At 36.6% G+C, this 17,293-nt stretch overlaps 1 protein-coding gene across 1 annotated transcript in view; it reads left to right on the top strand.

The window, feature by feature from the left end:
* Positions 1-231: 231 nt before the first annotated feature.
* Positions 232-17,293, top strand: part of slc4a3 (solute carrier family 4 member 3) — an 82,757-nt gene continuing 65,695 nt past the window's right edge. Inside the window, exon 1 of the mRNA XM_088930339.1 lies at positions 232-285. Within this exon, the coding sequence (XP_088786465.1) occupies positions 232-285 (54 nt within the window). The remainder of the gene's footprint in view (positions 286-17,293) is intronic.

Genomic DNA, 17,293 nt, shown 5'->3' on the forward strand with positions numbered 1-17,293 from the left:
TGCTTGCTCAGTTTCAAAAGAAATCTCACCAGGTAAGACTGAGGGAATGTTGATGTTATTTCACTCTGCACCGGCGCTGCATCAGAGATGCAGAAAAATGAAGTGCTTTGCTTTCATTCCCTCTGTCCCTGTCTACAGGTTATGCCACCGCACAGCTTTACTGGAATCCCAACAGTGAAAGAAAAGGGCTGATCCCCCAACCCCGTGCTTCCTGTGGTGTTCTGTATGAGCATGGCGGCTGGAGGTGCTGCTCCTGGGACTGACGTGTTTATCAACCTGCATCAGGTAAGAGGCCTTCCCCTGGGCCGTCTGGTTACCGTCTGCGTTTCCTGCCTGGAGGAACTTGAACAGAATTAAGCTAAAATGTTAATAAGGTCATCTGCATTCATCTCTTATAAACACCACTGTGACTGTTTATATCTTGTGGTTGCTACCTAGTGTTTCTTGCAACAATTTAAAAAAAATAAGGGCTTCATGGGACATGGCAGGCAACATGTGATTGCGAAATGAGGCAGATTAGTCACTCAAGCATACTTTGATTTGCCCTAATTAAAAATGTATTTTCTTTTGAACTTAAATTTTCTCATATTCTCATGTCATACACTGTCATCCAAGCTGTTCTCTAGGAATATACAATGAAGTCGCATGAAGTGTCACATTAATCTTTCTTTCTGGAGGCCCAAATTTAAGCCCTTTTCTCCAGCCCTTTAGAAGGTATAACATGTCTACATTTTTGCATCATTAGGAATTTGTTTGGGGATTTACAGAACTGTGGTGGTTTTTGATGAGTAAGGCTTTTTATTTACTGATTCTTTTATCATAGTAACACACATAGTAACACTAAATATCTGTCATTTCGAGTAGCATTGAATTATGAATGTTTAATTAGCAATACACTCCACAGATTTCCACTGAACGCTACTATGATCAATCTGGTTGTTATAGGATTGCAAAGCTATGCTTAAAACTGATTATATTGAAAGTCTCCTGTTAAGATTTAACATAGAGTTGAAAATGGTCAGGAAATGACACACTTTTACACCTAATTGTGCAATTAAAAAGCATTAACCCTCTTTGAATTAAAAAAAATATTTAGGTATTTGACAGCTTCAAAGCACATAAACATATTTGTGAACACATGCTGTATTTGTCAATCTAAGCTTAAAATTTCCTGGGCTGATCTGAATTTTGTTCTTTTCAGATTCATTCTGCCAACTGTAGTGGATTGAGTTTGTTGAAATAATCATTAGATCATCTTCTTTAACTTGTGGAATAGTGTTAGCTTTTCAAACAGTGTTTCATATATGACCAAAATTACAATCCGTAGGGTACCAGTCACTGACTAAATTATTAGGAGTGACTTAAAGGTGTATGTACTGTATATGGCTGCTGATGTTTATGATAGCAACTTCTTCGTAAAGCAGTGGTTCTTAATTCTGGTCCTGGACTACCCTTGTATCTGCTCTTTTTTCCATCTAAACTCTTAATCACCAATGCTGATTGGTGCTTGCTGGTTTGGACTTTTTCTGCACTGACTGTGGTTTCAAAAACACACAAAAGTACACTGCTTTAAAAAGCTTCATCACAAAGTAAATTATGCAGTCTCTCCTCAACTTACTTATTAAGGGTTTGCTCCCTTCTCCCTGGAAAAACAACAGTTAGCAGCTGATCAATTGATGATGAACAGACACAGGTGGGAATGACACTTGAAAACAGTGAGATTGTGATTTTGCTTTCTTCTGAAGTCCACTTTTTGTTATGTTTCAGTTAGCACCTGAATGAGGGAGAGTCTAAAACTCACTAATTATTACCAGGTTCATTAATTGCGATCTTTTAGCTTTTTAACAGCTGAACAAATATTTAAAAATATTTTAAAAGTGAAAGAAATTAGTATTGGTGATCAAGGAGCTTTTTGGAACAAGAAAACAGCAGACACTGCGGTACTCCAGGACCACATTTAAAAAACACTGGACTATACAGGATGGTGTGCTTCTGTTTTTTTGAGCTTTGAAGCAAAAAGGACATTCATATATATCGCACATTGCATTGTATTTTGTGAAAAGCAGAAATATAGAAATTTGCTTTTTAGAAGATGTTATTTTGCCTGAAAACAGCACTAAACAAGGTTTACCACAGAGAAATTGGCAATGATATTAAACTGCAAAATGCACTATGATGTATGGACTTTAAACATTTTTAGGGCAATTTACTTCAAATAACATTAGAATAAACAGCATAGGCTTCAATTGTCTCTTGCAGATGCTGTTGATTAATTCATATTGTTTCCAATTTCTTGGCAGCCTTTCTGCTGACAGCCAGCAATACTATTTCTTTTCATTTTGAAATGCATCCTTAGGCTAGCCTAATCTATTTCTGGTCAAATTTAACTTGTAGCTCAGCACTCATTTTAAACCACACTCAAAATGATTTTCACGTCTTGCACTCTTAAGAACATAAGAAATTCTGACAAGAATAAGCTGTTCAGTCCATCAGTTTTCCATCTACACTTGGTGCTTTTTTGAAAGCCTCAAACTGGATTCTAAAGATCCTCCATGGCTTGCCTTATTAACTTGGCAATTCATTCCATGGCATCATAAATGTCTGTAAAATAAAGAAACAGCATTTTATGTCAATGAAGTGTCAGTCACTTTTATCAGTTACCATTGGTATCCTTGCATTTTTCATTCTGAACCTGAGTTGAAATGCCAATGGGAATCCGCTTTAGTTATCCCTTTAAATTATAAGCGTTCATATCACCCTGTAAGATATTGTTCAGTGAAGAGTTTAATGTTCTTCGTCTGTCTTTATAGTTAACATTCTTGATTTAAGAAGTAAGGTCAGGTGCTTTACTAAGGTTTGATCTAAAGCACATGTATTTTTTAACATGTTAAGAAACAAGTGCTGTACGCAAAGAAAACGTGTAAAACAATAAAATAGCTCCTAATCTCACCTCTGCATTATATGAATAGTAGTTTAAGGGTATTGAGGTACAGAAATGAGCAGTGAACACTCTATGACTTGTCTTTAGTTCAAAACCCTCTTCAGGCAGATCATGTGATTACAAGAGGCTCCTGATGTTGCTCCTGTTGACCTTTACAGAAGAAATATTACAGTACAACAAAAAGAGATTCTGATTTTTGCTCAAGCTGTCATTTTCTTTTATCTTGCTTAAACAAGCAGTGCTTAATCCATATCAAAGAGAGCATTCAATTATTATGCAGGAATGTTATAGTCATAGATTGAGAGCAATTGAAGCAATAAGAGTGTAAGTCATAATGGAAAGTGGATAATTGTTCTGCCCATGCATATGCAATGTGTATCAACATCTCTGTTGGGTTCTACATTAAGCCAATTTAAGAGTTAAGTTTGAAACAGTGATTTAAGATAAAAACAAAAAGTAAGCTCCTGTTCCCCCTGTGAAGGAGAAGGACAAGGACAAGATTTCCCATTAGGCACTGTAGGGCCTAGGGCCTACAAAAGTTTTACGGCCTACGGAGGAGGGAAACACTAGTGACTAACGAAAAACGAGCTGAAACAACATGCTTGCGTTCGACATGCTTGCGATTTAGGTGCTCCAAATCAATAATCATACGCTATCTGGCGGCTATTCTAGGAAGTATCGAAGTGATGGTTGCTCAGCTTGCTCCGTCAGTCCCGTGGTTTAGCATTAGAATAGTGTAGCGCCCGCTCTGATCGCTTTAGCGGCTGTACCTCCCCTTAGCTATGCCCCCCTAAATTGTTGTTGCCGGCACATCAGGGGTGTGCGAGCTTCATTCTGTGCGAATCCCCTGGTCAATACAGTAGTTTAAAGTGCATCATGTCAATAGACGCAATTCAATTGGCGTTTACCCTTCTTTTTGCACATTTCAGAGTTAAAGTGCCTAGGGCCTATGAGCACCAAAATCTGGCCCTGCTATCATTAGGATTTTACAGTAAGCATTACGACTAAACCTCGACATAATTTTTCTAAATTGTAGTAGTTTAATCCTCATTGTGGTTTGCTAGAAAAAAGTAATGTTGGGCAGTGAAATATTGGGCTGCAACAAATTTAAAGTTCTCAAGTCTGGAAAAATAAGGGATATTTGGAAGACAGAAAAAAGCTAATTGTAAGTGTTAAATAATGTTAATGAAAAATGGTGTAATAAAATATATTGGTTTGTAAATTAATCAAGTTTCATCTAGACTATGGTCAGTAGAAAAAGAATCACAAACTGAGAAGGGGCTCATGGATGATATTTACACATTAAATTCCTTTTACGTAGCCTGGCAGGAAAGTTAAAGACAGAACTTCATTTGATTTACCCTGTTGTCTGTTGACAGATGTCAAAATAATATCTGTTTCTATTTAAAACTGCAAGTAGTTGACAACTCCTCTGAATATAATATGTGGAACATTGTATAATGTATTAAATGAGACATTTACATTTGTACAGAAAATCATACACTGAATATTTATGTCTAGACTTCAGTAGCATTTTTCACTGATTTCATGCTATTGTTTAGAACAAATGAAACCTTACAAATAACAAATGGCCATTTTTGCCCATTGTACTGCTTCTGTTGCTATTAGTAGGGTCATCCCATGTCAACTGAATCAGCGCTCACTGCAACTAGGTTTTTAATTTCATTATTGTTTGTGTAGTGAAAAATACATCATGTATAAAATCAGTTATTTTTTTCAACTTTGAATATTCCTTGAGATACTCTACTTTTTGTAGGAGAGAGAGTAAGATTTAAAATGTTCAATTTTCAATTTTGGAGAAATTTTGATGACCTAACAGAGATACTTTAGAATATTGCAATTATGAATACTTCTGTACAGCTTTTTTCCAGGAACATTAAAATTGACACACTATCTTTTTGTCAAAGTACTGAGAGAGATTTAAATACTTTTTTTTCTAAAATAGAACATCTTACTTTGAAATAGTTATGTTCATATTTTAAATGGCTTTCTGTATGCAACTCTTCAAAATGGCTTTTCGTATGCAACTATTCAACTACCTTAATGTAGTGGCATCCATGGATAAATTGCCAACTGAAATAAATGCTAGATCAGTCTCCTCTCATTTATAAGCATTCCTGTGTTCTTACCTACGATACTGTCTTGTATAATGACCCCACAATGGTTCGGGATGAAAATACTGAAAATGGGAAAACATTTTAAGAACTCAACACCCCTATGGGTCATGTTTGTATTCCAGCTTTTGTTTTATTTCTGGATGAAGAGGGCTTGTGGTAAATTTACTTGACATTACTGTTTCATGACCAGCATGCATGTGAGTTATGAATCATTGCAAGAAAAATAAAACAATAAAAAAATTGTCTTGGTGAGGGTGGTGGCAACCCAGAGCCATCCCAGAAGCACAGTGTTCAAATTAAGTACTGTGGATATGATTTGGCCAGACTTTTAGAGTAGCCTTTTAATTTTTTTAATCAGTTTATTCACAGTTAAAGCAGAAAGAAAAAAATATCGTGGTTTAGGGTGTGAATTTTAAAAAGGGAAAGAGAAATTGTGCTTGTCTGATGGCTCTATTGAGAAAGAAAATATATTATTTAAAAGAACAGAGGAACTTGGGCACACAATAATACTCCAGGGGATGAGTATTTCATGTCTTCAAAGTAACTTACGGGATCCAGAGCCATGCCACAGTAAGAGTTAGGATCTTTGGCAATCCAGATTTCATTGGTATAAAATATTACTTTTAGTTAATTTCACGAGCTATGAATTCAGTGTACAAGCTTTCATACCTGCTGTGGCATATTGTGGAGAAAAAAATAATCCAAAACAGGTTATTAGCTTTAACCAGGAATTATCATAATTGTGCAATATATACTATACATACTGTATATTAAGTCTAAAATACAACAAGATAGTCTAAAATTGAAAAATTTTGCCTAGTTCCTCTATGATTAGTTTTAAATGTTCTCCCACTATTCCAAACAAATTTGTAGCTACTGAAAGAAAAAAATGCATATGACCAAAGGGAACTTTTTGATCTTGTAATCATTATGAAAATGTGTTTCAGGATAGAAAATTTTTAAGCAACTTAAAATATCAGATGAGATAAAACAGCTGTAGTTGTGTGGTGTTTCCACGTGGTGTTTTTATTTGAGGAGGACAAATTAGATTTCATTTCACAGTGCTGAGAAAAACTTTCTGTACCCCTTAGGTTGGTGTGTATTCTTGTATGTTTTAGACCTAAAATAAAATTAGATCTTCATGAAAGTTTTAATACAAAATTAAGATAACCTGCTTAATTAAATAATACAAATATATATTTGGATTATTTAATTAACAAAATGATCAAATAGTAAGTAACCTTATATAACTATGAGAACTATTAGATTCAGTAAGTGGTGGTTCCTTCAGGAGCAAGAATGACGTAAGTGAAAGAATTTCTGTAACTGCTTATCAATATCTTGCATTACCTTTTAGTAATGTTGGGCGTTTCACCTTTTGGAACTTCTTCAGTCAGTGATATTTGAGGATTTCCTTGCATGAACATCTCACTTCAGATCCTGTAGTAACATTTCAATGGGGTATAGGTCCAGACCATGTCTTGGCCAATCCAAAATGGAAAATTTCTTGTTTAGCCATTTTGTTGTAGATCTGCATGAATGTTTAGTAAGATTAATATAAGTTTATTGTCTTACTGCATGACCTACTATCAGTTCAGATTTATCTGATGAATGGATGGCCTAACATTCGTTGTTCAATTAATGATGACAAGCCTTCCAAGTCCTGAGGTAGCAAAGCAGACTCAAATTTGATGACCAGGATTAGATTGTTCTGTTGGAAGGCAGTGTTTGGTCTTTATCGCACAAAATGCTTCTTACTGTAACCAAAAGATTAAATGTTGACTTTTGAATCCAGAGAGCAACTTCTAATAGCCATGTGGATCATCCGGGTGCTGTCTGGGGAACCTCGGATGGGCAGCAATGTTATTTATATTTTTTGGCATGAAAACCATTCTAATGCAATCTTTTCTTGATGGTTGAGGAATGGGCACTGACATTAGCTGCAGTAGAAGATGCCTGCATATGCTTAAATGGTACTCTGGGTAATTGAACCCCAAATTGAAGAATTGAACCCCAAATGAACCCCAACATTTAGAAATGTTTTTTAGCACTTTCTAAGCTAAGCATCAACTCATTTTTCTGAGGTTACCTGAAATCTCTTTTGATCAAGGCATGATGAATTTCCACTTACCTGTATAGTGAAGATTAAACTTCTGTTTTTTATAGGACAGGGCATCTCAAGCTAGTTCTTGTTTACTTGTCACCCAATTACTTAACTACCCTATTGTATTTGCCCCCTTAAACGTACTAAGTAAATTATTGGTTCATTTACTCTTTCACATACACTGATTCATACACAAAAATAAATATCTCATAAACCATTGCATCTAAAAAAACAAGTTTTTTTTCCTGCCTGCCACTACAGAGAAATACAAAAGCTGTAGTACTTATATTGCATTAATTCTACAGATCATCTACTGCACAGAAACATTGATGAAGCTACTAGTTTTTTTTACAGATTTACAGATTTTCATTGAGATTAAATGGAATGATACACTGTCTTATTGATCCAAAAACAAGGTTTCCAGGCAATCTACAAGAACAATGGATGGGTAGTTTATTCCAGACTTTCATAACACCTTATGTAAAGAAGTGATTCCAGATTATTTGCTATTCTTTTTTTTAACATTATGTGAAGCAAACCATTTTCTTTTATGCATTTAACGCTTGGAGTGATCAGAATTATCACTTTTATACAAAGATGTGCTGCTTTTAATGTACTGAAAATATTAATATTCTACAACTAAGAAAACCTCTATTGACCAATAATGACAGCATTGATCTCATTATCAATTTCAGGTAGTACATTATCCTTCTGTATTCCTTAGTACTTAAAATAAACAGAAACCCTTACACATTTGCCAGATTACTGTAATATCATAAAACATCACATAATAATAATCATAAAATTGTACTTTGAGTATAGATAATTGATTTTCAATATTAACTTTCTGTGGTATTATGTTCTACATCTGTTTTCTTTTGAGTTACTTATTTACTACATTAAATTTGACTATAGTCACAAACGTGGTAAATAGTAGAACTTACTGCAAGCAATGAACAAAGCCTTATCTCAGTGTACAAGCGTCTAATTTTACACTGACTTCTCACATCATGAAGACACTGGAGAGGCTGGTCTTATCCCACCTGAGACCCCTGGTCAGCTCATCACTGGACACCCTACAGTTTGCCTACCAGCCCAGTGTTGGTGTGGAGGATGCGATCATCTACATGCTGCAAAGGGCCTACTCACACCTGGACAGGGCTGGCAACACTGTAAGGATCATGTTTTTCGACTTCTCCAGTGCCTTCAATACCATCCAGCCCTTACTTCTAAGGAGGAAGCTGGAGGAGATGCAAGTCGATGCCTCCACGACCTCGTGGATCACTGACTACCTGACAGGCAGACCACAGTCTGTGAGACTTCAGAACTGTGTGTCTGAACAGGTAGTGAGTAACACAGGGGCACCTCAAGGGACAGTTCTTTCTCCATTCCTCTTCACCCTCTATACTTCGGACTTTAAGTACAACTCAAAGTCATGCCACCTGCAGAAGTTCTCAGATGACTCTGCAATTGTGGGATGTATCAAGGGTGAGCAGGAGGAGGAGTACAGAGGACTGGTCAGCAGCTTTGTGGAGTGGTGTGGGGTGAACCACTTGGAACTGAATGTGACGAAGACAAAGGAACTGGTGGTAGATTTCAGGAGGAAAAAGGTCAAACCTACTCCTGTCTACATCCATGGGAGTGGCGTGGAGATGGTGGACTCGTACAAGTACCTGGGAGTGCACATCGACGATAGACTGGAATGGTCTAAGAACATCGAGGCCATCTATAAGAAGGGACAGAGCCGACTCTACTTCTTGAGGAGGCTCAGGTCCTTCAATGTGTGTAGTAAGATGCTACACATGTTCTATCAGTCGGTGGTAGCGAGTGCCATTTTCTACGCAGTGGTGTGCTGGGGCTCTGGGATTAGAGCAGTAGATTCCAAAAGGCTGAACAAGCTCATCAGGAGAGCAAGCTCTGTCATTGGGTTTGACCTGGACTCCTTGGAGGTAGTGGCTGAGAGGAGAATGAGGTCCAAACTAGAGGCCATCATGGACAACTTCTCCCATCCCCTCTTTGACAGGCTGGCAGGAATGAAGAGCACGTTCAGCAATAGACTGATTCATCCACGGTGCGACAGGGAGCGCTACAGGAGGTCATTCTTGCCGTCTGCCATAAGACTGTACAACGCATCCACCTTGCGTCTTGGCAGAGGCAACATCGACAGTGACCTGTTTCTGGACTAAACGCATCTACACATCTACTGCTACATCTGTTCTCTTTCTTTTTCTTTTTCTTTTTCCCGTTTACAACCACTTTTTGTGCAATATATGCCAGGGACCTGTGCAATACATTTATATTTATATCTATAGTTACATCTATATTTATATTCATATGTGTGATATGAGTGTGATACGATTTTCTGTGTACTGTTCTGTTCTAGTTTGTTCTTGTGCATCCGGACTGTGAGTAACTCTTGTATTGTATTGTATGTATTGTACTATTATTATATAATTCGTTACACTGTGGCTGTGTTGTGTGTGTTAAGCTGCTGTTGCACTGCAATTTCCCTCACGGGATCAATAAAGTATCTATCTATCTATCTATCTATCTATCTATCTATCTATCTATCTATCTATCTATCTATCTATCTATCTATCTATCTATCTATCTATCTATCTATCTATCTGTAGCCAGTTAGGGATGTGTTACACTGGGGAGTGAGATTTTGTGCTTTAGTCACTTGTAGAACAGAAACAGGTGTGCAGTGATTAGTTTATTCCCTGAGAGCTAAATTTACACATTGCACCCTGCTATGGAGAATGAAGTGGAAGGTTTCCATGTCAGTATAAATATATGGGTAAATGATATTCAAACAACATTCAAATGAATCTGCTAAAGTGACAGCAAGGTTAAATGTTTTAGTTAGATGTACAGTAAAGCAAAGATAAGAAAGTCGGAAGGAAGCAATTCAATAGCATTGGATTAAAGGAAAAGTAATGGATGCTCTAGAATCTACTCAAGTTTAATTCTTTAATGGAATAATTAAAATGAGAGGGGGTTGTCCCATGTACAAAATTTCTTCTTTGTATTTAATATTGTTTAATATCACAGTTTTGAGTCTTTTTGGTATGGCAAAGATACCACATATCAGATATCACAAGCAGTAGACTTCATCTTGTGTACATTCATACCAATGCCTTTGGAAACTAACTGATTTACATTTTAAGAAAAAAAGACTAAAGGAGAGAGAAGGCCTGTTTGTTTAATGAAATATCTACATCATGACAGGAGAGATGTATTGATGTGGTTCTCAGACCTGTTGTCTGGCAAATGTTATTGCGTTTCAGAGAGTAATTGAAGTTGACAGTACAGAGTATGATTCTTCTATTTTATAGGTCATCTCAGAATATTTCAATAAATGCTGAATATTATGTGGATGCTGTGTTGATTTCTTTTTCATATGGTATTTGATTGTAAATGCATATATTGTTTTGAATTATCTTTTGTTCTCTTTAGATCAAATTTATCCATTTTTTTTCCTCCTTTTGCTATTGTAGTCTTGCACCTGTGCAGTTTTGAATAAGGAAGACATTTTACGTTCACAGACTTTTCTTGGTAGTGACTGATATTTAACAGCATGTAAATATTCTATACAATGTGGTATAATAAAGCAAAGAGGCCTGTGGCTCAAGTGAAAGTACATTTTCTTCTTCAATTTATTTCCCAGAAATAACATAGGAATAGAGGTGATATGTTGCATTTCTTTAGTGCTTAAATAATAAAAAGAAAATAGTTGTTCTATAAGCATTGGGTTGACCTGTGTTGTCTGATAAAAGGTATAATTTTAATTTTTCAATGTCTTTGTGCTTAAATGAATTAATGTAATATCATTTGTTAGATTAAATCATTTAAAATGAAGGTTTGCTCTTTTGTAAGTATCAGCGTAAGCTTGACTCAGACTAGAGAAAGAGCAAGGCTGTAGTTCCCATGTTATATGTATAGTGTTTATGCTTAATCCACCTCGCACATCCAGGCAAGGTAGAAGATCTAGCTGAGTAAAGTGAGTGAGGTGTCAGTGTGTGTGTATGTGCCCACATAGCAGGCTGAAGCACAGCAGTGAAAGTGGCCAGGCTGAAGCTAAGCTAAGATAAGATAAGAAAACTTTATCGGCCATATACTGTACAATTTCTCGTATTAGGAATTTGTCTTTTTGCATACCCCAAATTACTGTCCATGAGAGACACAGACAGGGAGAGAAGCTTGGGGTCAGAGCTCAGGGTCAGCCACCATTTATATGGCACCCCTGGAGCAGTTTGGGTTAAGGGCCTTGTTCAGGGGCTCAACGGAGTAGGATTCCCCTGCCGGCTGCGGGATATGAACAGACAACCTTCCAGCCACAGGCGTAGATCCTTAGCCACAGAGCCACCGTATTGCCCACATTCCAAGCTGCAATCTATGTGGTGCAAGTAAGCCAGCTACAGTATGTGTAAGCACATAGTTAAGCTGCGTCTTTCTGTGTGTAGTGTGTAACCTGCAAGAGTAAAGCACTGAGAATAGCAATCTTGGAGGAGACTGGAAGAAAAGTTAAAATGTATTATGTACATGTGTACTGCAGAAAGAGTGAGAGCAGCAATGTCAACAGATTAATAATTAATTTTGTTTAAAGAGACAGCCTTTTCTACAGTTAGAGATAACAGGGTAGTCGGAGTAGTGAAGATGTCTGCTGTATGATACAGTAGGTTTTTAATTTTAAAACTTAGGTCCAGAGCAAGGGTGTGGTAGAGGGGCCCTCACTCTAGAAATATTATGTATGTGGTGATGGAAACAGCATATCTAGCTGCTGATCTCTGGTTGTAGGCATGTGCTTAAAACAGAGGTTTGAGGTGCTGATATGTGTGTAAGGACAGCAGGGTCTGGGCAAGAGGGAGTTGCTCCAGAAGCTCTAAGTAATGTGAGTAAAAGCAGTGGTTGCTGGGTACATGAAAGATGAGCACCGGCAGCCGCAAGTGCACAGCCCAGGAGGCTGAAGCACTGGAGGTTGTGGGTGGTTGTGTGTTGTGTGAGACTGGGCAGTAAGGTTGAAGTGCTGAGGACTCTTGATTGTGTTGAGAGTGTGAGACCTAGCCAGGTAGTGTAGAGCCGCTGGAGGAGGACGTGAAGTTTGAGGGCTGACTGGTATATAGTGGCACAGCAGGAAGCTTCAGGAGAGGATGTCCGTGAGAGACAGGTGCCTGACCGTTCATGTGTGCCATCGGGAGCAGGAAGTTCGATGTGTGGTGTCAATCAAAGATACATTGAGGTACAGGGGAAGGCTCCCGGAAAGTAGCAGGCTCTGTCATTTCCATGTCAGCCCAAGAGTAAGGAGGCAGTAGAACCAGTTCGGCCAAATGGGAGCAATCAAGTTGAGGGAGATTCCAGTGCTAATTCCCACAAGGGACAAAGTGTATGAACTAACCAGAGGTGTTAGGTTTGCTGGGCTCGGGTATCCATGAGCGAATGGCACAACCATGTGACAGAACCAACAGATTTCAGAGGAGGTCATAAAAGCATGAATGAGGTATGTGATGACACTGAGGGTGATGTGCAATGATTATGGGATTCTGAGCCTGAGAGTCCATAAGCCAAAGCCTCATAAATAAATGAACAAGCTCAGACAGAGTGAGCATGAGAAAACAAAGTCACTCTGATTAAAGGGTGTTCATGAAGAGCACTCTCAGAGGAGAAAAATGTGTAAAAGGTTTCCCTACAAGGCTGTGACAGGTGTGGCAGTTGCTGTGGACACACCTGGATTAGACCCTTAAAGGGAGTCTAGTGGACTCATAAACCCTACAGTACACCAAAAATTTAGCTTTAGGATGCTTTTATAGAAATAATGATTCTTAATGGTATTTTTATCATTTAAGTCTTTTAATTGCAATTTTTTACATGTTTTCTTGAACCTCATTTCTATAACTAGCAGTAAAGTACAGTGGAAATGTTTATTAAAACATAAATCCCACTTGTCTTTCCATTTATGCACTTTTTGTACATTTTACAGAACAAGAACTTCTCATGATTATAGATACATTTAAGTGTTCTACATTTTTTGTGCTCATGAGCCATAAAATACTCTTTGCAGTGAGAATATTATCTTATTATTTTTTTCTCTGTTTAGAATGTTAGATTTTAATTTTTACATTTAGAACAGTGTAATACATGAGCTTGGCTGTATATTTAAATATTTATTAAGCATTTCTTAAATTTGTAAGAGACATCAATGTATGCTTTATAACATCTTGTTTAATTATGACTAACGTACGCCCTTTCCATGAAAAGTCATATCCATATCCATGTGCAGAAGCACCATCTTTTACTGTATGTCTTCTTGAAAAAGAAAATGCGTCTTTCAGGTTGGAGCTTGGATCCTTAATTCCTTTTGTCCTGTTTACTCTTAGTATCATCTCTTAATGGTACTCTCTGAATCAGCTTACATTAACCAGCTAATGACTCAACAAACAGTGCAGCACATTTTCTCTTTTTATATATCCCTATCCACAAGTTGCTGCTTTCACTAATGGGGTGCAGCCCACTTGCGTGACCAGCTTTTAAAGTGGAAAAGGCTAATATCTGGTTGATATTATGACAGGAAATTCTCATTGCTTCATTTCTGGGGATTTTCCATGGTTTCGTTGTCTTTGTTTTAAGTAAATTGTTGGGTTTCCGCAGCACAAATCGATTGGTGTTTTTAGTGGCTTTAAATCATATCGTTGAAAGTAGTTTCTCAATGATGAAATTTAGATGTATGTTGTTGTCCTGTTTTCCTCTGTTTTTTTAAATGGATATTTCTGGTGTCACCTACAGTAACTGCTTTTATATGTAGTAAGGTATACATGTTACATTTAAATGTGATGCTAATCTGTTCTACTGCCTATTTATTCCATGGGTAGTGAGCCAATGAGATTAAAGTTTTTACACAGTCTGTCTGAGAACTTTTATATCCAGTATATCCTTGGTGACTTGCTGTACTCTACTAAAGGGACTGTGAGGGAAAACTTGAATGATTTAAGTTGAGTTCTTGTTTGCTCGGTTTGTTTGCAAAAATAAAAGAAAACTGCATTGTGCACTCACCTATTTCATGTTTGAATATTGCAGATCAACATTTTCCCACAAGAGAACACAACAATAAGCATATAAAGAAATGCTGCATGTGAAAAGATCTTTTCATGTATTCTGCACATTTGTTTTGCAGGAAGTGTTCATGGTCTTATCAACATATTAACTACTAATACATAACTAGACTTAGTATATTATTGTGCAGTATTAGCATTCTAATTACAGTACCATGGGGTGTCTGTAGTTACTTACTGCCACTGATTATTGCAGCCATGAACCAATGTTATAATTTGTTTACTCTATCTTAGATACATCAATGACACTAATTCATTGCTAAATCAGTTTTAGTGTTGTAGTTTATAGATGGTTATTTTTCAAGCTACTTTTCCTAACAAAGATGCAAGGTGCTGCTTCAACTGCGAACAAGCACCTGTCTTGCTGCTAAATTGAAACTCTGGAGAGAAACAGGCCAAACCAACAGTCAGTGTCACTAATACTTGCTAGATTTGTGTGGTAGGATTTGCATCTATTGTTTTATTAATTTCTTTCCACGCATGGTTATGAAATCAAAATGGTCTTTTTTAATAGGGTTTCTGTCACATTCTATCTCTTTCAAAAGCCTAGAAGCTGTCCTTTCTAACCTTAAAAAAAATTGTCCATTTTTGCATAGCCAGGCACACTGGTACATTTTATCTTGTCTTCATAAGATTCTAACACCATCTTGCTATGCAGGCAATTAATACTTAATAATTTCACACCTTAAAATCTGGGATTAAGGAACATTAGACCATGTGTCATTTATTCTCACTACAGCTTGAAAATAGAATACAGTAATTATCAGGCCTACACCTAAGACAAATACTTGCTCACAAATGAAAGAGAACCAATTTTCCTTTTTTACTATAAGACATCACTAAAATTATAATTTCCAAACAGATAGAACACCAAGGTCAGTTCTCTAATAAAGTTTACTGTCTGGTGCTTAGAGTTCAGATTTCCTGGTCAGAATCTGGTTTCAAATCGAATTTTAAGCAGGCATGGCATAAACTTAGAGGATGATGATTGATCCGTCTCTGAAATTCTTCTCTTCCTCTCTTCATCTCTTTTTTTCTTCACTTTTTCTCTCTCTTTTTTACCTCTGTAACTATGTTCCTGTATTTATTCTATGGTCCATTCCTACTGTGGCCATATTAATGATCTCACTATGAGTGACCTGGTCACTGTTGAATTTTTTAAAAATTATTAATAATTTACAGTGAAGTTAATTTACCAGAGGAAAGAAAATTATTAGGACTCACTTAGTATCTTCCATGTTTACTTGCCTCCTGGCCCAAGGACAGCTACGGAAATACAGCCAAAGAATACATTGTTCCAAACTTTCTGAGTAAGGCAAACAAGCTAGAAAATGAAAACATTATTGACCCAAACTGAAATTCAGCTGTTCCCCCAGTCACAACAACAATATGAGTAAGTATGCGCTACTCTGTGATTTGGTATGTGTGTTTTTTATCTCTCAATAATATAAACTGTAGGTGACCCAGATATGTAATAATTAACATAGAATAAATAACAACTGTTTCGCTTTCCTGCTTTCTCAAAATTATTTGAGACTCATTTAAGCATTTAAGTGTCTGCTCTGGTTGAAGGCTTAAACCATTCTTACTGACATCAGTTTATACAGAAAGGGACCAAACACGGTGTAGCCTTTCATTTTTTCACAAAATGCTTTATATTTGTAGTTTATAGGGTGAATATAAAAAAGCCTTATTGGGTTATCAGCTGCAGCCTTTTCACTTCATTTATGCACAGGTTTCGGAACGGAATTACCATTTAAACAATGCAAACAGTAGCCTAATTAAGAAATCAACAACCTTGCAAATAGTTGCAAGTAGAAACTATTAAACATTTAAAGCCACTATACTATGAAAATGTCTTTTGTGTTTTTTCTATAGTTATGGTAATACTATTCATCCAAAAGATTGTGTGAAGCTTTGTGTGGTGTCGGTAAATATAGGCGAAATGTATTTTGTGGTTAATTATCTGATTTCTTAGAGGACTATAAAATCAACAGATCAATGCCTGGTGTATTGTAAATCTTTATATCACTTTCTGTAAGATCAGTATGTTATCCTTATTATTGATGAAACCAGATATCTTTGACTCTAGAACAACTGCAAATCTCCATTACACAAAGTTTGTTTCTTAGGGTTTTAAAGAGGGTCATTATTTATATCCTTCATGAATATATATGGAATGGAAAAATAAGACTTGGCTGCATCTAGCAATTTTAGCTAGATTTACAAGCATGATTATTAATAATTCTTTCCATCTATATATATTCTTCAAAGGATCTCAGAGCATTTCACATACTGGAAGGGACACATTTCATTCCCCACTGAAATGTAATTAATCCAGGTATGCCAGATTGGAAATTAGCCAGCATACCTGGTTTAATAGAACTATTCTTTCAAAAAGTTTTACAGGATCTTTCTTAACCTTTTATGAAGCAGATAAGTCAGGAACTTGGTTTAATGTCCTATCTAAAGGACCTCCTTTAGCACAGCAAACCCAAAACTTCATACTGGGGTTCAGAAATTGTGGTCCAGAGCAGAAACTACCAACTATTGGACTACCAAAACCACTTCCAACAACACCTCAGTTTTCCTTGGAGATCTCTTATCCCTGTACTAAACACAGCTTCCATAACTTTTGAGATCTCATGACCAGGCTACCAGGTACTAAGTGTCAAATGAAACACTGCTTTTTGCATAGATTCCCATGGTACATTTTTATTTTGTACAAGAAGACAGTTGTTTTTATGAATACCAGTATTTTATTAAAAACTAAGGCACAGTTATAGGAGCACATTGTAATATCCGTGGCAAAAAAAAGTTGTGAATCAGTCGTGTTGGTTTATATTCTCATTTATTTCAAACCTAAAACAAGACCTAAACTGTATATCTTCATGAAAGTTTTAATAAAAACCTGGTTCCATGTATGATAGAAAGATATATTTGATTTGTAGTATAACATATATATACAGTATATCAGAATTTTCTAATTCATAAAATGATC

This window comes from Atractosteus spatula, chromosome 13, assembly GCF_055471065.1.
Source record: "Atractosteus spatula isolate fAtrSpa1 chromosome 13, fAtrSpa1.hap1, whole genome shotgun sequence".
Lineage (NCBI taxonomy): Eukaryota > Metazoa > Chordata > Actinopteri > Semionotiformes > Lepisosteidae > Atractosteus > Atractosteus spatula.